Consider the following 23,077-nt stretch of genomic DNA (forward strand, 5'->3'; position numbering starts at 1 on the left):
TCCTAACCAGTGAGGTTTATTTTTATTTATATCCTTCATATCAAGGAGCCCAGGATGGCAAACAAGAAGCGATAAAACTTTTCCAGTACAGATGTAGACTGGGATGAAGAGCTCAACTTAGAAGGCTTGTCAAAACTTGTTTGAGGAGATATGCAAACAGCTAGCCAGAGCATTTGCTGCATCTCTAAAGCTTGCTACCTAGCTAGAGGAAACTTAGTGGTAGAATGCAGGAGGGTCCTAGGATCAATCCTCTGTGGCATCTACAAGTAGAGCTGGAAAAGACCTCTTGCTTGAAACCCTGGAGAGCCACTGCCAGTCAACAATACTGAACAAGATAGACCAAGTGTCTGAATCAGTAGAAGGCAGCTTCCTGTGTGACCTTTCCATTCATATAAAAACATGGGATTTAGCCACCCTCTTTCCCTTTAGAGCAAACCTCAGAGCTATAATCCTATATCCACCACCCATACAAGAGCAACTAAATGGGTCATGTTATATGTAACACACTCACTAGATAAGCAAAAAACTGGATTGATTGCTGCCAGCATCCCCTTGGTTTTTCCTAAGATATGAAGCTGCCTTGTCCCAAAACTCAGGCAATCCTTCCATCTACTCTAGTTTTAGAGGGATGCAGGTGGCGCTGCTGTTAAACCACAGAGCCTAGGGCTTGCTGATCAGAAGGTTGGCGGTTCGAATCCCCGCGACAGGGTGAGCTCCTGGTGCTCGGTCCCAGCTGCTGCCCACCTAGCAGTTTGAAAGCATGTCAAAGTGCAAGTAGATAAATAGGTACCGCTCCGGTGGGAAGGTAAATGCCATTTCCGTGCACTGCTCTGGTTCACCAGAAGCAGCTTAGTCATGCTGGCCACATGACCCAGAAGCTGTATGCCGGCTCCCTCGGCCAGTAACATGAGATGAGCGCCACAACCCCAGAGTCAGACATGACTGGACCTAATGGTCAGGGGTCCCTTTACCTATACCTTACTCTAGTTTTGCCTATGCAGACCTACACCATATATTTAAAAGAAATTAAAGGCACATTAAAATCACATGGCTTCTCCCAAAGAAACACGAGCACTAGTTTGTTAAAAGTGCTGGGAATTGCAGCTCTGTGAGGGTGAAACTACAGTCCCCAGGATTCTTTAGGGAAGTCATATGCATTGAATGTGCTTTCAACGTATGATGTGGATAGAGGGAGGGTGGCTAGTAGTTGTTCTTCAGGATCTCCGGGAGAGGACAGTCTCTCTTCTTATTGCCTGCCCCTGCCCCTTTCATCTGAAGAGGCTGTTGGCAATTGAACCAAGGACTTTTGACATGCAAAGCCAATGCTCCACCACTGAGCTCTGGACCACCCACCCCCTTGAGGATGCCAGATCTTCAGACAGGCTCAAGGCATTTTCAGACAAGATGCTGAAAGTGGCATTGGCCCTCTCCACCACAACCACCATGGACACTGTCAGTGACCAGCCCTTCGAACCATTCACACCTCCAAATGTAGGACAGAGAGCAGGAAAAGTCAGTTAAAACAAGTATCTTCCACCTTTTCAGACCCAGGACCCACTTTTAACTCCAACATGCATTTGGATGACCCCTTTCTTGGATTAGGCTGCAACCCACTAGTGGGTCCTGACCTACCAGTTGAAGACAAGTGAGTTTAAAAAATGTCAAATATATGTTCCCATCAAATGTAGGTTCCACATTCATGTTAGCTTTGAATGCTTCTTTTTTTTAAAGCAAGTGAGTTTGAATACTACTTCTAACAGAATACATTTTTAAAGCATCAGTAGAGTGGAAAGAATGTTGGACTGCGGAGGCCGGGCAGGAGAGGAGACCTGGGTCCAAATTCCTACAAATCAATGAAATGCAGTGGGTGAAATTGATGGGCTCAACTCTCCCAACTAATCTACCTCACAGGGTTGCTGAGATGGGAGGGGGCAGATGATTCATGTAAACTGTCCAGAGTTCCTTAGGTGGGGGAAAAGGATAAAAACTAGACAGCGTGAGCAAAAATGGAAGATTTTTACATGGACTATTTGGGTTGCATAAATTGTTTTCTCTGAAACATACACACCCCACCTTTTCCAAAATAGCTTTAAGGCCAATTAAAAGATTATTAAAATAAAACAGTACAATATACAATTAAAAAACATAAATACATCCAGCTTTTCTTGATATCAAGAAAAAAAATTGTGTGCCAGATTGCCTATGTGTTTATTAGCATACGTGTTTGAAAGGCATCTTCTCTGGACCAGATCTGTCAATCTCAGTGACTGATACCCCAAATCTACCTGCTGCGATGCAACAGGTGTGTTGGGTGGGTGGGTGTGTACACATGTGTATAAAGTCTCTGGTGGATTCTGGGGTGTTTTGCACCCACAACCACAACCTCCCATAAATGTCCTTGGGAGGACTTTCATTCCAACACCAAGTGCTTGAAAATAGGTCCTGTGGCTGAATTCTCTCTGAGACTGAGTCTTTCCAAATTGCCTAATTTATTTCCCTCCCCCTCTCACATACTGCTGCATGATACCTCCCACCCACCTTCTGCCAGCTCAAGGGCCTTTTCTAAATTTCAGCAAAGCCCGCCTTTCAGCAATTCTTGGGCCAAACTATTTATAAACCGGGGGGGGGGGGCACAGCGGTCACAGGTCAGTCCCGGTTCACTCACCCATCCTCAGAAGCATTTCTCTTTTTTGGAATCTCTCTTCTACTGTGAGTTTCTCTCTCCTTGTCACACACACACACACACACACACACACACACACACAATGACTCATTCCCAATCCAGATTATCAATGGCAAGAGCCACACAGGCATGTAACACACACACACACACAAAATGTCACCAACCAACCGGATGCCCTATCCCACCCCCATTTTCTTACGGCTGCTAAAGAGCACCACACTCTCACAAATAATCCATGCCTGGAGATGCAGAGAACAAGAAAAAAAGGATGAAGGTAAAGGCAGTGCTATTCTAGGCTACCTAGCAGCTTTCTGGAATCACATTCCGGATGCCTTGATGAGGACTGATCTGCAAGACTGCCACTTTTTAAATAAATCTCTTCCCACCACCAACCCCAAGAAATTTTAACACATGCAAGGAAAGAGCTCAGTAGAGGCAAGCAGATCATATTGGACACCATGAAGTAGGACCAACAAACCATCAGGCCATAATAGTCATGTTCTGTTGGGACACTGTCTCACAAAGACCCCAGAAAAATGAACTGTAACTGCACCTTGCATGGAAAAATGTCTGGATGGATCATGCCCTGTGCTAATTATCTGAAGAAGGGAACATAGGAAGCTGACTTATTCCAAATCATGCTCTTTGCCCATCCAGGTAGGTATTTTCTGCACTGGCAGCAGCTCTCCAGGGTTTCAGACAATGGATATCCCCGGTCCTACCTGGATATGCCATTGGAGATTTAGCAGGATCCTTCACAGCACCCCTAGAAGCCTCTTAATGTGTCTATCCCTATCTAGATGGGGAACCAGCAGCCCTCTAGATGTTGCTGGACTGCAACTCCCATCATCCCTACCCCAATCTACAAGTTACCCTTCAAAGTCTAGGGGAGGTGGAAGGTCCTCCTCCTCAGCCTTTTTTTATTCCCTAGCTCTGCAGTTGAAAATATTTAGCCATGGCTATTAAGTGTTTTTGAAACAAAAAAAAGGCCATGGCTAGATACTTTCAAGTCCAATCTCTGCCCAAAGCAATCAGAATAGCCCAGCAAGGATTCCTTGCCCAACACCTAGTCATCTAAAAAAACATACTTTCCATCCTGGTCATTGACAATTGGTGCAATCAGATCCCCCATGTGATTCACCTGAAGCACCTTGGTACTAATGCACCCACCTCCCTAATAAATCAATACCCCTATATTGTGACATTAGATGAGGAATGGGGGACCGGCACCCTTCCAAATGCTGCTTGACTCAATTCCCATCAGCCTCAGCCAAGCATGTTCAGGAATGATGGGAGTTGTAACTCTGGCAACTACACAGATTTCCCCACTCGTGCATTGAATCCAGGGCCTTCTAGAAAGGAAAGCTGAACCTGTTCACACTTTTACATCCACCCCAAATGCTCTACCTGGATCAATCAGTCTCCACCAATATGCATTCAAGACAGATGCAAAAATCTAGAAACTCAGTAGCTGGGAAAGAGCCCAAACTCAGTGGTATAACAGCTGATTTTCATGCAGAAGGTCCCAGGGTTCAATCCAATATGGCAGGTGAGAAAGGATTCCTGTCTGCAACCTGGAGCACCACTGTCAGTCTACCACTGGTGATAATATTCTGGCTTGGTATAAAGACAGTTTCCTATATTCCTAACCAAGTGACTAGAAAAGATGGCTGTTTGATATCAAACACCTTTGCACTCCTGATTCTAGGTTTTTGTCTACATCTAGATGATTCCAAGCTGCCATCTTCACAGGCCTCAAGGCAAATTTCTACTCCAGTTGTTAAAATGAAGTGTGGGGGGGGGACTTTCCTGACGCCTCTAGAATACACATACAAACTGGGCAAGATCCAGACACCACTGTTAGCACACTCTTATGTCAACTTAGAAGACCAATTCAGAGCATCTACTTTAGCTGCAGAAGGATCCAGGTTCAGTCCCTAAAGGCATCACCAGGTAAGAATCAGAATGTCCTCTGCCTGAAACCTTGGACAGCCACTGCTGCCAGTCTTTGTTGACAATACTGTGCTTTATGGACCACAGAGCTATATAGACTGAACTATTTGAACAATACTGATCTAGATAATCTGAACCAGTATAAGGTAGCTTCCTATGTTCCTAGGAGGGTGAACAGCAAGCCCAGGGGTCGAATGCTGCCCTCTGTATGTGGCTTTTGGGACTCTCCCCAGGACACACCCAAGGCTTAATCCCTCACCAGCCTTGCCCTGTCCCCATCTCAAGTGTTTTGGCTTGTCTGAAAAAAACTTTCTGCCCCCCAGAAAGTTACCTATGAGGAGATGTAGCCCTCGGGCAAAAAATGTTTCCCCACCTTTGTCCTAGAACTCTGACCAGATTGTCCATAGGAAATGCCTCTAAAAATTCTCCCCTAGAGAAAAACGGAAAAAGAAACTACCTCCCTTTAAATCTCCTGACGTCACCTGCTCTTGACACTTTAAGAACTCTTCATGGATCAAAACTATGAATGGGAAGGCAGGCAAGAACACTCCCACACAGCTCACTGTGGGTGGCTTAACTCAACCCAACTTTCTCCCTGGATTCTATTTTTAATACCTGCTGGTCAACTCTGAAGAGTGGGTTTCCAAGCTTAGTCAAGCCCCTGAAGACCCCAAATGACAGACAAATAACATGAAGCCATCAAATGTTGATCAGGCCCTTAGCTTGGAATGTAAGGAAGCAAAGACCAATCTAATAAACCACAGGGGACCTTCTCTCCCACCCCTCCTCAACACATTCATCACCTCCACACACATTTAACCAGCACAGAATCCAAGGCCAGTCCTTAGAAGATCTGATAAGAGTTGAGATGGATGAAGCCTCAGGAAGAAAAGCCCCAATCAATCACTCCCAGTGCCCACATCCATTATTAATGAACCTTTGTCAATTTATGGAAAGTGGGGGAGGTTATTTTCAGTGGAAGTCCAATTCCCCCTCCCCCAGAAAACCTATTGTTCACTCTTGCCAGTGACTTATAAAAATAATAATAATTTTATTATTTATACCCCGCCCATCTTACTGGGTTGTCCCTCTCATGATGGGCCAGGGCCTCCTGCTGCTATGCTGAGAGCCCTCCCTCTCCACAATCACCAGACTCCCCCTCCCCAACACCTTTTTTTAAAAAGAAAAAGAATGCACTCTATTCTTATGCCTCAGTGTTCAGACACACTTACAGATGTGCTGTGCGTCTGCACAAATTAATGTAGATATACCCTCACATTCAGGGCTAAGAAATAACCTACAGTCTCTGTAGAATTGATTTCCCCAACCCAACACCCTCCAGATCTTGAGACTACAACTCCCATCAACCCCAGTCAGTACTGTTTACGGCTGATGGGAGTTGTAGTCCCAACATCTGGAGGGCATCCAATTGGGAAAAGCTGCCCCAGATTGTGTCTCCTCCTCACACACCCAACCCTATTAACACCATTCCCCACCCACTCCACTGCCTGCTTTACATTCCGCAGCAAAATCAATCTAGGCACCCATCATACAGAGCTCCCTACCCTGATTTTCAGTTATGCGGCCTAGAGACACTTCTCAAATAGACCATATCACTTTCCCCACTACCAAGAAAATTTGTTGGGGTTTTTTGTGCGGAGGGGGGGGAGGGGAGAACCCCAGACATTCTCTCATCCTCCTATTTGCACTTACACCTTTCAACCACCACCACCCCAAATTCCTCTTCTGCCTGGAAGCGGACAGTCACTGCAGTTTCTACTACTGGTTCCTATCAGACGCTCGAACCATTCACCCTCTCTCTATTCTACCACTCCACCCTCCTCACTCACACCCCAAAATCAGCATTCATGTACAGTTGGAGTGTGGTATTTAGCGCACTGTGTGTGTGTGTGTGTGTGTGTGTGTGATGGGCGGAACGAAATGGCTCCTTTTGGTGCTATTTCTGTCTCTCCCCCCCCCATTCACACTTATATACACCCCGGGTGATGTGCTCTCAACACCCCACTCTTTAATAATAATAAAAAAAAACCAATAAGCCAGCTACACTTTAAGCCACCTCAGCCAAAAGCAACACCTGTTCACTGGGCACCCCTGGAGCCTGGCCTCCCCCACCCCACAGACTCATTCACTCTCCCCCCACCCACCCACCTCAATGCCTTATTTTATAATTAAATGTTCACCCCGCCCTGACTAATCAGGACTGAATCATTCCATTCTCCAAAGGCCTGATGGGATCTTGGATTGCTCTGCGTTTCCATGGAGGGGCAAAAAACCCAATGCGGAATGCTTTTTTTTTTTTTTTGTTAAGAAAGGTTTCTTGATCTTGCTTTATCAAGACACTGCATTCCACAGCTTCCCCCCACCCTCGCTCTTAGGTGGTGCATTCTTATGCTTCCTCCATCTGCTGTTCTCTGAAGTAACATGAGTTTGCTAAGAGACAAATACTTTCGGATGAGCATCAGAAGATGCCAGACTTTTATCCTTCCGTCACTCCCCAACACCGCTCTCCCTCCTACTGCCCATCTTGGCACATGCAAGCCTTCCTCTCTTGCCCCAACCCCACTGGCAACCTCCATCACACACCTGTGGGAAACCCTTTTATTCCACCAGCCAAGAGCAGGGGCAGCTCTCAATCCTAGTCCAGTGGAGAAAGGGAGAGATCAGTTTCCAATACCCACTCAGAACCAGGCCCTAAATGAGGCCTGGAGATCTCAATGACCACCACCACCACCACCCACCCACAGCACCAGGAAAAGAAGTCAGGGACGGGAGGTAAGAGGGACTAGGAAAGCAAGGCCAGAAATTGCTGAACACCAAGGTCCATGGAGAGCACTAAGGAAATGCATGGGTCCCCTTGCTACCTTATATAGGACTCAAGTGGCTCTCAGCTTGGACAGAGAAGCACCTACTCCTCAATTCTCAATACTGTACTGTAGCTATTGACAAGTTTTCCCAAGACCAGTAGCCCAAATCTAGAATTCCCAGCACCCCCCCCCCACACACAACCATTTCAACAATCGAAAGTCTCCTAGTTATTAAAACAACCACCACCCAACCTTTCCAGGCACACAGATATACCGTATAATGGAGTGCTATGAGTTGTCTTGGGGAAGGACCCCAACCTCCCACCACACACACACCAAATGAAACTGCATAGCAAAAGCATCTCTCTCTCTCTCTCTCTCTCTCTCTCTCTCTCTCTCTCTCTCTTACACACACACACACACACACACACACTTTTATGGCAAAGCCCTAGAGCCCCCATTAGGAAGACAGCTAAAACAGAGAGGGACCTCAACCCTTGACCTGTACTTCACCACTAACCCTAACCTTAGAACTATTCCAGTCCTAAGATATTTCAAAGTGGAATTGGGAAAGGGTCCATTCCACCCCCTCCACACACACAAACCTCCCAGCAACGAGCTGTACAATGTGTGTGTATGCACGCACAAACACACACACACCTGCACCCAATGTCAGCCTAGTAGTGTGTTGTGTTCTCAGTGCTCCGCCACCATCACCATCATGGGCACGTTCCTTTAGCTGCAAGCTCTTTAAGACACAAGCCTTGTGGCATCCACTTTCAGCACCACGGAGAGCACCAAAGATTCAGCACCAGGGCCAGCATCCTCACATTCCAGCAGTAAAGAGAACACCTTTTGCCGCTGAAGCACCCCATTTCTCTCCCTCCTGCCTCTCTATAGGGACGATTCCACCTCCCCAATCTCACCACCACTACCCCACATCACCCTATAGAGCCTTATCCCACGCAGCCATCGGCTCCATGGAAACTGCTCACGGAGAGAGAGAAGGCTTCTGGAGACCTCCTCCCACCACTTCAAGCAATGGAGGAGTCTCTTCCATTGCTTACCACAACCATCATAACCACCCCTATCACCACTGACCACCTTGGCACCCAGTAGCATTGCCAAGCTGTTCCATGCCACCCATCAGCAACTGCCCCTGCTCCGTCGCTTGACACACAGACAAATACACATGGCTTTCTAGAGCTCTCTTACCCCCCTCCCCTTCCCATCCTTTGCAGAGGTGAGCAAACTACCCCACAGTTAACAAGAAGCACAAAAGATGGCACAAATATACCCTCTCCAGAAGCAAATCTTACCTTGGTAGTGACTATGCACAAGCAGTCCATCCCTTTCTTGACTCAAGCACCTAGCTGGGAAAGGTCTGTAGAACATCAGATATTCCGGGGCTCAGGGTTACCGCTTGCCCCCCCCCTCAACTATGGTTCTTGGGTAGCTCACCCTGACTGATGAGGGGTACCAGGAGTGTTACGTCCCACCCTCCCCTGAGCTACCCTTTGGTGTATCCTAGGGGTGCCAATGCTGGCATCTGGGTGGTGTGTGTGTGTGTGTGTTGGGGTGAGGTGGGGTGGGGGGAGCCAGTTGGGAGTATGAGAGAGATGAAAGGCAGCGTGTGTGAAAGGAGAGGCGAGAGATCCAAAAGGAAGGGGGGGAGAGAGCTTACAGGGGGGGAAGTGACAGAATGTAAGGAAGGAAGGGGAGGGTGGAAAAAGGAAGGAGGCTCTGTCTGTTCTCAGAGAAACAGAGTCCTTTGCTCCCTTCGCTCAAGATGGGCAGCTGGAAAGAGGTGCAGAGGTGGAAAAGAAGGTGGAGGGGTGGGAAAAGAGGGGAGGAAGAGAGATAGAGAGAAGGGGGAAAGAAGGGGAAAATGGGGGGAAGGCCAGGAGCAGGGGGGGTCCCGCTAAGATGTAGGGGCTGAATTGGAGAGAGGAAGAGCCCTCTTGCTGCTCCCCATCAGAGGGAGGGGAGAGGGACCTGGAATATGGAGCATTGAGAGAGGGGGGGCACAAAGAAAAAGGGGGGAGGGAGAGGAGGTTAACCTTTTGAGTGCCAGAAAGGATCCAGCCCAGCAAGGGAGGTGGGCGGTGTGTGGAGGCAGCAGCGTCACCAGGAGTTAACTCTCCCAGCGCCAGAGAGACTGAAGGTAGTAGAATGAGAGGCTGGCGGGAGGGAGATTGAATTTCAATTGTGGGTGAAAGTGAAAGGCACAGACAGCCTCTTCCCAGCACCAAAGTCCAGAAAGGATCAGGAAGGGAGAGATCAGGAACTTTGGTGTGGTGTGTGTGTGTTTGTATGTGTGTGAGACTGCAGGTGTACATTTCTGTCATACGAGCCTGCCCAGTATGGGTCATGCATGTAACTGGAAGAAAGTGGTGGTGACAAAGTGGGATCCGAAAGGCGTTGGGAGAACCTGGGGACCCAATGCTTATGCACAAGTGTTGAGTGTGGTATTTCAGGGCAGGGTATTGATCCTCATCTAATTTGGGAAGATTCTTCTTCCTTTGTATAACGGTTGGGAGGGGGAAGATAATCACAAGTAAATGTATATGTGAGAGTGTGACACACAGTCTCACAGTCTCACTCACACACACACATGAAACCAATTTAATTTTACACCTAACAGGAAATATCTCATATAAAATGATGGGAGGTTGCCTGGGAGCCAAGAGAGGGGGTAAAAAAGAAAAATAATGCCACCCCCACAAATTTGACCTTTACACACGCAAGATCTCCAGGAATTCATTAACATTCTCTCCAGCAAACCCCTGCAAAAAAACCCCAAAAACAGACTGCAATAGGTTAAATTTGGAGTTGAAGACAGGAGGGCTAAAAAGAAAAGATCAGATCCAACTGCCAGGAAAATATATGCCCATGAAAAAGGAGATAGAAATATATGGTCAAACGGATGTTGGGGTGGGAGGGAGGAGAGTTTTAAAAACTGCAGCTAAAATGCCTTGATCACAGAAGTGAGGGGGAGGCAGAAAACAGAAGATCTGCTGGAAATGGAGAGAGAGAGAATATCAGGGAGTATGTGCCAGTAGATATACATAGGTATAGATGCATGAGACAGACAGACAGAAAATGGGAAAGGTTGTGTGTGTGTGCTTTTATATGTGTGCCTATGTGTGTACATAGAATAATAATAAATAATAATAATAAATTTGATTTCTTACCCACCCTTCACCATAAGGCCTCAGAGTGGGTTTCAGCTACAATACTAAAAGCAGTTTAAAACAGGAAGAAAGGAAGCCGCTTCATACTGAGTCAGACCATTTGATCCATCTAGCTCAGTACTGTCTACACTGACTGGCAGTAGCTCTAAGGGTTTCAGTCTCAGGGTCTTTCCTAGCCCTACTTGGAGTTGCAGTCAAGGACTGAACCTAAGACATTCTGCATGCCAAACAAATGCTCTACCACTATGGTCCTTCCCAAATTACAGTCACAAGAATAGGGTAGGTCCTAAATATATCATTCTCGGGTGGCAATGGTCAGGATAAAGAGGTGCATTTTCACCTTATGAGGGGAAACCTGGCATGAAGGTGCCAGGTGCACCTCTGTAGCGAAGGAATTCCACAACTTGGGACTGATTGTCCCTCAGTGGTAGAGCATCTGCTTTGCATGTAGAAGGTCCTAGGTTCAGTCCGCAATGGCATCTCAAGGTGGGCTGGGAAAGAACTCTACCTGAAGAACCACTGCCAGACAGTATAGACAATACTGGGCTAGATAGACCTACGGCCCAACTCAGAATAAGGTACAGCTTCCCATGATCCTAACTTAGGGGTTGTCCCAGAGAACCACCACCCCAAAGCTCTGATGGCAGAGGAACCACCAAGAGCGGCCCCTCTGCTGATCTTAACACCTGAGAGGATCTGTGGGAAAAGAAAAGGAGTCCTTTCAGCTATTTGAGGCCCTAAGTCCTATTTGGCAGCCTATACTATTCTTTTTGGTTCTTATAGGTCAGGCATGTCCAACAGGTAGATCGTGATCTACTGGTAGATCACTGGACGTCTGTGGTAGATCACTGGTAGATCAGTGGCTCCCCCCAAAGAAGCTAAAAAACTTTGGCTGCCCTAAAACAACCTCAACTTCTTTGCCCTGCACCACTAAAATGACCTGAACCACCAAAAAAAGGGCTTTCCTTCCTTAAAAAAAGCCCAATGTCACTTTCCTCCTCCCTAAAGAAGCTCAACAACTTTTACGTGAACCCCCAAAAACAGGGCTTTCCTTCCTAAAAAAAGCTCTGACCTGAACCCCCCAAAAGTGGGTAGATCACTGCCAGTTTTTAACTCTGTGAGTAGATCGCAGTCTCTTGGAAGTTGGCCACCCCTGTTATAGGTGGCCCACCACCCCACAGCGGCTTTCAGGCCCTGAAGTCCCTTCCCAAATGTTATTAAAATTTCTCTTTTCAGGTGAACACTTCCAACAGGAAGCCCAAAACAGTCGCTGATTTGACTTCAGCCCTTCCCACTTACTGCAAGACAAAACGAGTACAAGGCCAGCCAGATTAGAGACACCCTGAGCAGCAGATGAGGGGGCCGAAATTTGAGGAGCACTTGCTTTGGCCCTGCAAGCTGTCTTGGGAGACAAGACATTCTGGCTGTGCTTTTGAGGAGGCAAGCTTGAGAGACTCTTCAGCTGCTAGGCATTATGTCTCGCATTCTAGGAAGGGTTTTTTAAATTTCTCTAAGGCAGGTGGAGCAAGAGATCCAACCCATGCTGTTCCCCTGTACAAGCACTGAGTTGTACCCCATCTTAATTCATAGGAGGAAGGACACCAATATGCCTCCCTTCCCCATTACAGCCAGGATACTTTTATTAGCATTCTTCCGTAACAGGTGTTTGGCTGGCCTTCATATATACCAGGGATGGGAACCTTTGACCCTCCAGATGTTGCTGGACTACAACTCCCATCATCCCAGGCCATTGGCTGGGGCTGATGGGAGTGGGGACTCCAACAGCTTCTGGAAAGCCAAAGGTTCCTCATTCTGGAGCTAAACACAGAATGAACCCTTCTGGGTTGCCTGAACTACTGTTAATATTATAAAGCCTCACATGGTTCAGGGTCCCAATCCCCTTAGGGACCGCCTTTCCCCACATGAACCTACCTCATCATCAGAGGCCCTTCTGCTTGCCCTCCCCCCTCCAAGAGAGGCACAGAAGTTGGCAACATGAGAACAGGCATTCTCAGTGGTGGCTCCCTGATTGTGGAGTGCTCTCCCCAGAGCGTTGGATGCATCAATATCAGCCGCTGAGCACCAGTCAAAGACATTCCTGTTTCCCCATGCATTTGGCTCAATGTGGGGGTCATAGGGTATGATGATCCCCATGCCTGTATTGGTGTTCATCTTTCATCAGGGTGGGGTAGGATTTATCACTTTCTTTGTTACTACAGGATGAGCACCTTCCATCAATTAATGCTATTTTATCTTTCTGATGTACTTTAAGTTTTGTATCATGCAGGTTTTTATAACTGTAAGTAGCTTTGAGACACTTTAGTAGTAGACAAATAAATGCAATAATGATAATGATAATCCTGCTCGCCAAATCAGACAGTCTGGCACTGAAATTAATCATCATCATCATCATCTAACTAAATAATAGCAGTGATACTATTATTAATTATTATTATTATTATTATTATTATTATTATTATTATTATTATTATTATTATTATTCAGGCTCCCAAGACCAGGCAGTCTGCAGGATGCCAGGTTAGCAAAGGCTGCCCTAAGACTTCATAGCCAGTGCTTGAAGTCTGCAGCAGTGCAGCATTCCCTTGCTACATATGGAAAGGTAGACTGCCCCAGCACACTGAGGAACCCTCTGAAACCCTCCAATAATTTTCTGGCACCTTGCCCTCCAGCCAGCTTTAGCCCACACTAAACTGCTTCGGCTCTTGGGAGGGAGGGAATCTGTTCCTAGAAATGACTTCCTTCCTGTCACATTGAAGCTGGCGGCTGCTGCTCCTTCCTCTTATCCTCTCTCCGACTCAGCAGACAGGATAAACAAACTCTGTGAAGTCACTCTCACAGTCATTTACACCAGCAACTAAAATTATGAAGTCGTGGGGAGGGGGAGATGAATAATCTCTCTTCTGGAGCGAGGTTCAGTTTGGGAAGGAGATGAGAGAGGGCTTATGAGATCATGAGCGCTGAGAGGAAATTGACAAAGCAGGACAAGGGGGTGCAGAGAGAAATAAAAATCATGGCCCTCAAAAACCATGTCATCCTCAGAAACTACCAGAGAGAACATAAGAAGCGCTTTGTTGGATCAGGTTCTAAAAGCAACTGGTGTTCAGTGCTAAACTGCCCTTGGCCATGGAAGTTCCATATAAAGCTGTCTCATGCCATCAGGCATCTCATTTAGCACACTTCCATAGTCTTTTTAAAGTGATGGAATTTGGGACCTTCTGTGAGCAAATAATGTATTCTGTCACCAAGCTGAAGCCCCTTCCAAAAGCCAATGGTGGATCTTTCCATCTCCATAAATCTGTCTTACCCTTAAGCTACTGACCGCCACTCCATGGCAGAGAGTTCAATTCCACACTGTCCTGAATCTACTGCCGATCAATTGCAGAGGATAAGGTAGAGCAGGGGTGTCCAACCGGTCAATCGCGATCTACTGGTTGATCACAGGACCCTGATCGCCCCCCCAAAAAAAAGCTCGACAACTTTGGCTGATCCTTCCCCCAAAAAGCTTAACAACTCTGGTCAATCCAATGGGTCACTGCCAGTTTTTTTTTTTATAGATCACAGTCTCTTGGAAGCTGGACATGCCTGAGCTTCAGTATTACTGGAGGAGGGCACCTACCCATATCATTAATAATTGTATTAATTTCAGTCACCTCCCTCTTATGCTGACATCTTCTTGGCCCAGCCAACTGTCCCCCTCCCTGCTGGTTTTTAGCAGCCAAGAGGTGATTACTGAGGGGTTATGCTGTAGGTATAGAGAATGGATCTTTTACCCCCTTCCAGTGGAACCAGCATATATGATTGCTCTGCACAAAGTCCCAAACACTTGAGCTTGCTCCAACCTGCTGATCATTTCAGTTGCCCTTTTCAGCAGGTCTGGCGCCAGCTGTCAACCAGGTCAGATATTTGACAAGGAGCCCAGAGTCTCAACAGAGCCACTCACTTGCCTGACAAGGTTCTGCTGCCATTCACTGCTAACCAGACCTCAGAGGCTTTTCAGCAACAGGAAACGGTCCCACTTTGGAACAGGAGCCAAACTTGAGTCCCATCTGTGCTAGCTTTCCTCCATTTTTAAGTCACTCAAAAGTATTATTAATGAACTTATGTAAGGTCCTGGCTCACAGATCTATAAATTCTATAATTTCATATATCTATAGTTCAAGCAGGATTATAAATATATTAAATCTGTGGATTTAACAGATGTATGGGGCAAGGGATTGCATTTTGGGTATTGTAAGATGGCAAATGGTCACCATGGCTGGGAGGAGCAGAGTTTAGCTCCCACTCAAAAGTGGTGGTGCCCATCCATCAATGAAGTGAATCCAGAGGCCCAGTGGAGGGGCAGTGAGTGGTGGCTAATGCAGCCAACACCAAAGCAGCAGCAGCAGCAGCAGAAAAAACATATGGTGGCCGTGGCAGAGCTGAGCCAAGATCTGGTTAGCTCATCAGCACTGTGCCAAGGGCAACTCTAGTTCTGGTGTTTGTCCTGCTTCTCTGCACCTTTCCCTGCTCTATGCTAGCCATTTTGAGATGAGACAAGCAGAACTGTACCCAGGATTCAAAGTATGGCTGCCCTATAGATTTGTATAAAACCCATGAGGAAACAGGCTAGCCTTATCTTCTGTCCCTTTCTTAACCCACCCTAGAACGGGAGGGTCATTGGTGAGAGACAGAGAGAAGGCAGATCTAAATTCCAGGCCTTCCAGGATCTGCCCCTCTTTGAGCAACTGCATCTGTGCAGAAAAGCACACTTTTATGCCCCCAAAGCCATGCTCTGCCCTTCCCCACTGGGACTGCTCATTCTCCTTTCCTCAGTCCCTATATATGCTTCCCCGGCTTCTTAGCAAGGACCATGCTTGTAACATCAATAAATAATCATGCTCAGCATTTATACAGAGATTTATGAGTGTTCAAACATTGCTTTAACATGTAATGCATCAGAAATCCTTATAAAGGCAGGTCCCTATTATTCTTCCCAAAGCCATGCAGTTAATCAAGAGAGCCAGTATGGTGCAGTGGTTAAAGGTATTGGATTAGAACCTGGGAGACTAGAGTTCAAATCCCTACATAGCCTTGAAACTCATTGCATGGCCTTGGGCCAGTCATAGTCTCTCAACCTAACCTACATTACAGGGTTGTTGTGAAGATAAAACAGGGCGTAAGTGAAAAATGTATGCCACCTTCAGCTCCTTTGAGGATATATGGAATTTAAACGTGTTGAATAATAAAATAAAAGAATTACACTTCAAAGGACACATTCCAACCAGGAAAAAACACATGGAAAATGGCCCATAAGGGGCATTGTCTGGGAACAGTCAAAGGGCCACATGGAGAGTTTTAAAGGGCTGCTTCCAGACCCCATTCCTGTTATAACTCACCCCATTCAGCAGCCGCTTCACTGCAACATTCTGAACCAGCTGTAAGCTTCTGGACATTCTTCAAAGGCAACCATACGCAAAGCCCATGGTAGTAATTCAAATGAGTTTTAATACAGACATGGCCAGATCTGACACATCTAGGAAAAGGTGTAGTTAGTACATCAGCCTTGGTCATGCAGAGACTCTCAGTCACTGCAGAAACTGGGGTCTCCAGGGGTGAACCTCACCTCATAGATTCCACTTGTTCCTGCTTCACATCCTTATCCTGCCACTCTGCCCTGGTTCCTCCGGAACTGCTTCTATATCCACCCCTGCCCTGTCAACCTCCATTTGACTATTTTGGTGCTGGAGGGAAAAGAAACCTGAGCTCAAACCAACTAAGTTATGCTCAGAATAGGCCCACTTAAATCAATGGACCTAAGTTAGTCACATTCATTCATTCATTCCAATGGGACTGCTCTGAGAACAACTAATGTTGGATAGAACCCTTTCACTGTAGAGGCCCTGATCTAGACAGGTCTCAACTCCATAGCTGGGTGAAGGGTGGAAGAAGACGAAGGGAACATAAGAGTACTGCAGCCGCTGGATCAAGCCAAAGACCCACCTAGTCCAGCATCTTGTTCTCACAGTGGCCAACTAGATGCCCCAATGAGAAACCCACAAGCAAGACATCTCCAGTGTGTGACAAACAGGAGAACAGAGATGTTGGTGAAGAAGTATTCCCCCACACACACACACACACTTAACCTGTGGAACTCACTGCTACAGTGGAAGGGGTTAATTAGCTAACCTATATATATTCACCTGAATGTATTGTTAGTCCAGTGACTGTATTAAGTATAAAAGAACTTCTTAAGCTTTTCTGTATGAAACTGCTCTGTAAAGCTGTGAACTTTGATCTGCATTGTACTTCTCTCTGGCAAGCTTTGCCTTACTAAGTGTCTGGAGATAACAGTAGACCTTCCACAGACAGTAGAGCTGTCCTTGCAGAGAGGAACTGTTGCCTAGGTCAAGAGATAGGATGGCCTTGCTGGAGTGCACATGAACCAACTCTGGCTAAATGTCATTTGCCTTATATGTACAACAGGAAATGTTCCTTATATGGACAAGAGGAAGTTTTCTGGGGTGGGAAGAGAGCCAGAGAACTGTCTATAAGAACTGTCTGAAATTTGACTAGTTTTGTACTTGCTTGGCTATCTAAACACCGAAGTACCTCTGCATGCAGAATAATAAATCTTTCTCTCTCTGAAGCCAGAAGCCTCAGGTGTTTTCTGCTTCCATGTTTTCTCACTGGGCGCAACAATGGGAACCCGTAGGGGCAAATAAGGCTCCAACAGGAAGCTGTAACAGCCAGCAGCAAGAGAAATAGATAATCATAGAATCTTAGATTTGGAAGGGACCCAAGGGCCATCTAGTGCAATCTCAACTAAAGCATCCATGACAGATGGTCATCCAACCTGTGTTTAAAAACCTCCAAGGAAGGATAGTCCACCACTCCTCATGGGAGTCTGTTCCACTGCTGAACAACTCTGTCAGAAAGTTTTTCCAAATGTTTAGTTGGAATCTCCTTTCTTGCAACTTGAAGCCATTGGTTTGAGTCCTACCCTCCCTCCTCTATGTGACAGTCCTTAAGATATTTGAAGATGGCTATCATATATCCTCTCACTCTCCTCTTTTCCAGTCTAAACATACCCAGCTCCTCCAAGCGCTCCTTATAAGGCTTAATTTCCATACCCTTGACCATATTCCAGCTTGTCAACATCATTAAATTGTGATGCCCAGAATTGAACACAGTATTCCAAGTGTGGTCTGACTAAGTCAGAATAGAGTAGTACTATTACTTCCTTTGATCTGGACACTATACTTCTGTTGATGGAGCCGAGAACAACACTAGCTCTTTTTTTTTTTTTTGCTGCTGCATCACACTGTTGACTCATGTTAAGCTTGTGGTCCACCAAGACCCCTAGATCCTTTTCACATGTACTGCTAGTAAGCCAGGCGTCCCCCATCCTATATTTGTGCATCAGGTTCTTCCTGCCTAAATGCAGAACCTTACATTTGTCACTACTGAAATTCATTCTGTTAGTTTGGGCCCAGTCCTCCTCTGTTAAGGTCATTTTGAATTCTGATTCTGTCTTCTGTGGCATTAGCTACCCCTCCCAGTTTGGTGTCACCTGCAAATTTGATGAGCATCCCCTCAATTCCTTCATCCAAGTCATTTATAAAGACGATGAACAACAACAGGCCCAGGACAAAACCCTACAGCACCCCACTTGTCACTTTTTCCAGGATGACGAGGAACCATTAATGAGTACCGTACCCTTTTGGGTAAGGACACAGATGAGAGGGTTGTGGGGGTTACTACTGGCTGTGAAGTCCAGGACAAACTATGTGAGGAACATGCCACTGACCAGTAGGTACTGAAGCTGAAAGCCAATGCATATATGTCTCCATCGTTTCAGGGCATGAAAAGGCACCTGTGGCCTCTAATCGGCCAGATTCATAGAAGCCAATCCACCAGGATGAGAGAGAGAGAGAGAGAGAGAGAGAGACCACAGTTCTCTTCTCCGCTTCTCCTCCATGTCTATTTCCCCTCTTCTATTCTCCCAGAAGAGAAACAGTGAGATTAATTAACCAGAAGTTCACTCAATTAGAAAGAACATCCCCCAACGGTCCCTTAGAGCGCTTCCTCCAACCCATCCGATCCGAACAGTCTGTACTGCTCTGCATACAATCTCAAGGACTCTGGACGGTTTAATCTTCAACTTCCAGTTGCCATGTCTCTTGCTTAAAACATATGCAAAGCTGCCTTGTTGGACCGGCACCAGGATCTCAGCCACACTAGCCCAGATCCATATGGAAAACTGAATTTGGGATCCCCACTCATGCAACAGCTGGGTTCCACCACACAGCCACAGATCTTCCCCAAAAACATTTAGCTGTGTTCTGCCTCTCATTGGCGCCCATTTTCCAGTATTCATGTCCTCAAGGGAAAGAAACCTTCAGAAAAGGACTTGAAATGAAAAGGGCTCTTGGGACTTCAGGTGTACAAAGATACTGCTTTGATGGCCCCAGGAGGGCCCCAAGGTCTGGTCTAAAGGCACATGAAGTCATCACCTTGCTTAAGTTAAGCAAGTCTAGGTCAGAACAGTACTTGGATTGGTGACTGCTAGGAACCACATGTATGTCGCCTTGGGTTTCATGTCAAAAGAAATAAGAGAGATATAAATGTAAAGAAATTTCTAAATTAAATAAATAAGATGACGTTAGCTAGCTAGCTAGCTAGCAATCCACTCAGGGACCACAGAATCACTTCAAATTTACACTGGATTTTTTTCCCCATTGGTGCACAATAAGAACATTAGAAAAGCCCTGCTGGGTCAGGCCAAAGCAGGCCCATCTAGACCAGCATCCTGTTTTCACAGTGGCCAGATGCCTGTGAGAAACCCACAAACAGGATCCAAGCACAAGAGCCTTCTCCCCTCCTGAGATTTCCAGCTACTGGCATACAAAAGCACTGCTGCCTTGGACTGTGGAGGAAAAGCATAACGATTGTGGCTAGTAGCCATTAATTAATTAATTTTATTTATTTTTTATAATAATAATAATATACTGTCCTTCATCAAAAGATATCAGGGCTCCTCACAAGATAAAAATACAAGTAAGTAGCTAAAACAAAAGCAACAAACAATAGTCCTATTCTCCTCCATGAACTTATCTAATCCTCTTTTGAAGACATTCAGTTTGGTGGCCATCATGGCCTCCTGTGGCAGCAAATTCTGTGATTCCACTGAGGCACAGAATCCAAGGTTGGAGGAATTGGGATCAGGAGTACTAAGAAAACAAACAGCTGTGGGAGGAGGAAGGAAATCACTGATAAAAGAGCACCTACCTTAGGCCGAGGCCTCCGTGAAGTTGTGGGGCGAGTGTCTGAAATGGTCACTTCATAAAACTCCTGGATATCTAAACCAAGAGCATGGATGGAAAGTCAAATAATTTTTAATATTAGATAAAAAGGGGGGAAATCCCCAATATTTCTTTTTCTTCTTTTGTCTGAAAAAGAAAAGCCTGGAAGGCACATTTTCACAATACAGGCCTTGGAGGAGCCTCCTCTCCAAAGAACATCCTCCTGCAAGGTAGGCCAAGGGGAGGAGCTGGCCACACAGGTGCGGGAAGAAAAGGACTTAGGACTCCCCAGGTGCGCACCAAGCGCCTTACAGCTGAGCTCCTAGATGCTTCCGGGCATCCCATCCCCACCTCCCTTCAGCCCAGCTCAGAAGTAATTATGAAACTCAGATTAAAGCCTATATTTAGACCCAGGAGCTGAGCCAAACCCCTCCCTGGCTGGCTGGCTGGCTGAGCCTCTGCAGGTGAAGCTCTGGCATCAGGAGGAGGAGGAAGAGGAGAAAGATAAGGAGGCTGCTGCCTCCTAGCATTAGGTAGACTCAGCAGATGCATGGCAGGACAAGGCTCTTGGGCCCTGAAGCAAGGGTGAGAGATGAGAGGGCTGAGCGGTTGGAGGAAAGCAGCCCCCGAACCCATACACTTGGGCACCCTCCATGCTGAACGCTCAACAAGAGCTTCCCTAACTTTGGCCAACCTCTTTCCTCCACAATTCCCCTTCTAACCCCAGCCAACCAACAAGCTCCTCCCACTTTTAAGTTTCACTCACATCTCCCCACATTGCTTCATGACCCTCCTCAATTTATCAATTTCAGATAAGCAACTGCCCCAGCCAGATCCTCTTCCCTTTCCTCAGGGGATTATGCTTCATAGACCCCAGTCTGGAGCCTTCCAGGTGTTTTGGACTACTATCAGCTGAGGCTGATGGGAGTTGTAGTCCAAAGCATCTAGAAGGCTCTAAATTGGTGAAGGCTCAGGTACCCATTTCAAAAAGTATTTGTACCCCGTGATAAAGCTAACCGCACTTCGTTGGCTATTTGAACCTATGTGCAACCCGCCCACCTGCAAAACAAATTAAACACAGTTGATTCATTCCCCCCCTTGGCCTTCTGCATTTTTAGCTCCTCTTCTAAACAGTGTTTTGAAATCTTGGAAAATTACAGGACTTGAGATCCCTGCTCAAAAATAACAAGATCTTTTAATCTAAAAATATATTCAATAACTATTTTTCAAAAACTTCTCTCCTGGGAAACGGCGGTCACTGGAAATTTTAATGGAAATTCTCCCTGCCCTGCCCCCTCCAATATGCAATCTCTGCTTCCCCGTTTACACCACTATTTAGGAGAGGGATGCAGCTCAGTGGTAGAGCCTCTGCAGAAGATCCTAGGTCCAGTCCTTGGTGGCCTCTGCACATAGGACTGGGAGACACTCCCTATCTGAAACCCTGGGGAGCTGCTGCCAGTCAGTGTAGAGCCACATGGACCAATAGTCTCAGCAGAAGGCAGCTTCCTCTATTTCTGCCTCTCCAAGAAGCTTTCAGGTTCTTTTTCACTTTCTGCACACTATCTCAGTAGCCCTCCTTCACAAAGCCACACTTTGTTGGCTTCTGCACCTAGTTCTCTAGCTCATCTGTACATATGGGGCAGGCAGAGCTTATTAACTTCAAGGCCTCAGGCTGCATCAACAGAAGTCTAGTGTCCAGTTCAAGGGAAATCATAGTCGTACTCTATTCTGTCTTGGTCAGACCACACCTGGAGTGCTGTGTCCAGTTCTGGGCACCACAATTTAAGACAGATATTTACAAGCTGGAGTGTGTGCAGAGGAAGACGACAAAGATGATCAAGGGTCTGGAAATCAAGTTGTATGAAGAATGGTTGAGGGGACTGGGTATGTTTAGCCTGGTAAAGAGGAGACTGGGAGGAGATATGTTAGCATCTTCAAATATCTCAAGGGCTGTCACATGGAAGATGAAGGCTAGGACCCAAACCAGTGGATTTAAGTTACAATAAAGGAGATTCCAACTAAATATCAGGAATAAATTTCTGATGGTAAGAGCTGCTTGACAGTGGAACAAACTCCCTCGGGAGGTGGTGGACTCTCCTTCACTGGAGGTTTTTAAGCAGAAGTTGGATGGCCGTCTGTCATGTATGATCTCGTAGAGATTCCTGCATTGCAAAGAGTTGGACTAGATGACCCTTGGGGTCCCTTCCAACTCTACAATTCTATGATTCTTTTGTTAATAAAGATGAGCGTGGCTCTGAGCACATTCAGAGTGCATTCCCTGCACCTCATACTCCACATTTGGGAGTTGGGCTGTTAGAAGGGTATTACTCATGCATTGACTTTTAGAAATTAAACTACTTTTTCCTAACCTGGAACCCTCTAGCTCTTTTGGATTACTACATCTGGTGGGCCCCAGGTTTGGGAAAGCTGGACTGAGTTCTGCATTTAAGCCCTGCCCCTTGCCCATTAGGCTCCTCCTCAGTTTCTTCAAGCAGCACCCTGGCTTGCTCCCCCCATCAGTCCTGGTGTCAGCTACCTCCCATACGCACCCAGGAGAGCCTGAAACAGTTCACTTTGGAAAATCCCAAGGAGTTTTTCTGCCTTGTGTCGGAAATTCTGGTCCAGCAACAATGACTCTTCCATGAGGCGCAGGGCGGCCGTCGTGTCTGGGAATGAGGGGAAGAGAAAGAGGGAAGGGGGTTCAACACCAGTCCCATACCCACAAACAAACACACAGAAAAGGGAAACAAAATTAAAAATAAAAATAAAAATCCTTCCAGTAGCACCTTAGAGACCAACTAAGTTTGTTCTTGGTATGAGCTTTTGTGTGCATGCACACTTCTTCAGATACATGAAGAACACGAAAGCTCATAGCAAGAACAAATTTAGTTGGTCTCTAAGGTGCGAATGGAATTAATTTTTTTATTTTTTATTTTGTTTTGACTATGGCAGACCAACACGGCTACCTACCTGTAACAGAAAAGGGAAGATTTGGTCTCCCCCCTCACTTGGAGAGGAGGTGGTAATGAGGCAACTGGACAGGGGCCCTGGGGTTAACCCCCCACTTTAGAAAGGGAAGATGCATTTTTTTCGACCCCAGCCTCAGTTTGCTCAACTGTA

The 23,077-nt window shown here is 46.3% G+C and overlaps 1 protein-coding gene across 7 annotated transcripts in view; it reads right to left on the reverse strand.

Moving 5' to 3' along the window:
• Positions 1-22,625, reverse strand: part of DLG4 (discs large MAGUK scaffold protein 4) — a 118,623-nt gene extending 95,998 nt beyond the window's left edge. For 4 of the 7 annotated variants that reach the window (XM_033170984.1, XM_033170983.1, XM_033170982.1 and 1 more), the window contains exons 1-2: positions 22,507-22,625; positions 19,944-20,014 (exon numbers count right to left, since the gene is read on the reverse strand). In XM_033170984.1, coding sequence (XP_033026875.1) covers positions 19,944-20,014; positions 22,507-22,600 — 165 coding nt within the window. In that variant the 5' untranslated portion in view covers positions 22,601-22,625. Of the gene's footprint in view, positions 1-8,780; positions 9,044-19,943; positions 20,015-22,506 lie in introns of those variants that run through there. The other 3 variants (XM_033170995.1, XM_033170992.1, XM_033170989.1) reach the window with 1 other exon arrangement.
• Positions 22,626-23,077: the final 452 nt, after the last annotated feature.

The sequence above is a fragment of the Lacerta agilis genome, chromosome 14, assembly GCF_009819535.1.
Source record: "Lacerta agilis isolate rLacAgi1 chromosome 14, rLacAgi1.pri, whole genome shotgun sequence".
Lineage (NCBI taxonomy): Eukaryota > Metazoa > Chordata > Lepidosauria > Squamata > Lacertidae > Lacerta > Lacerta agilis.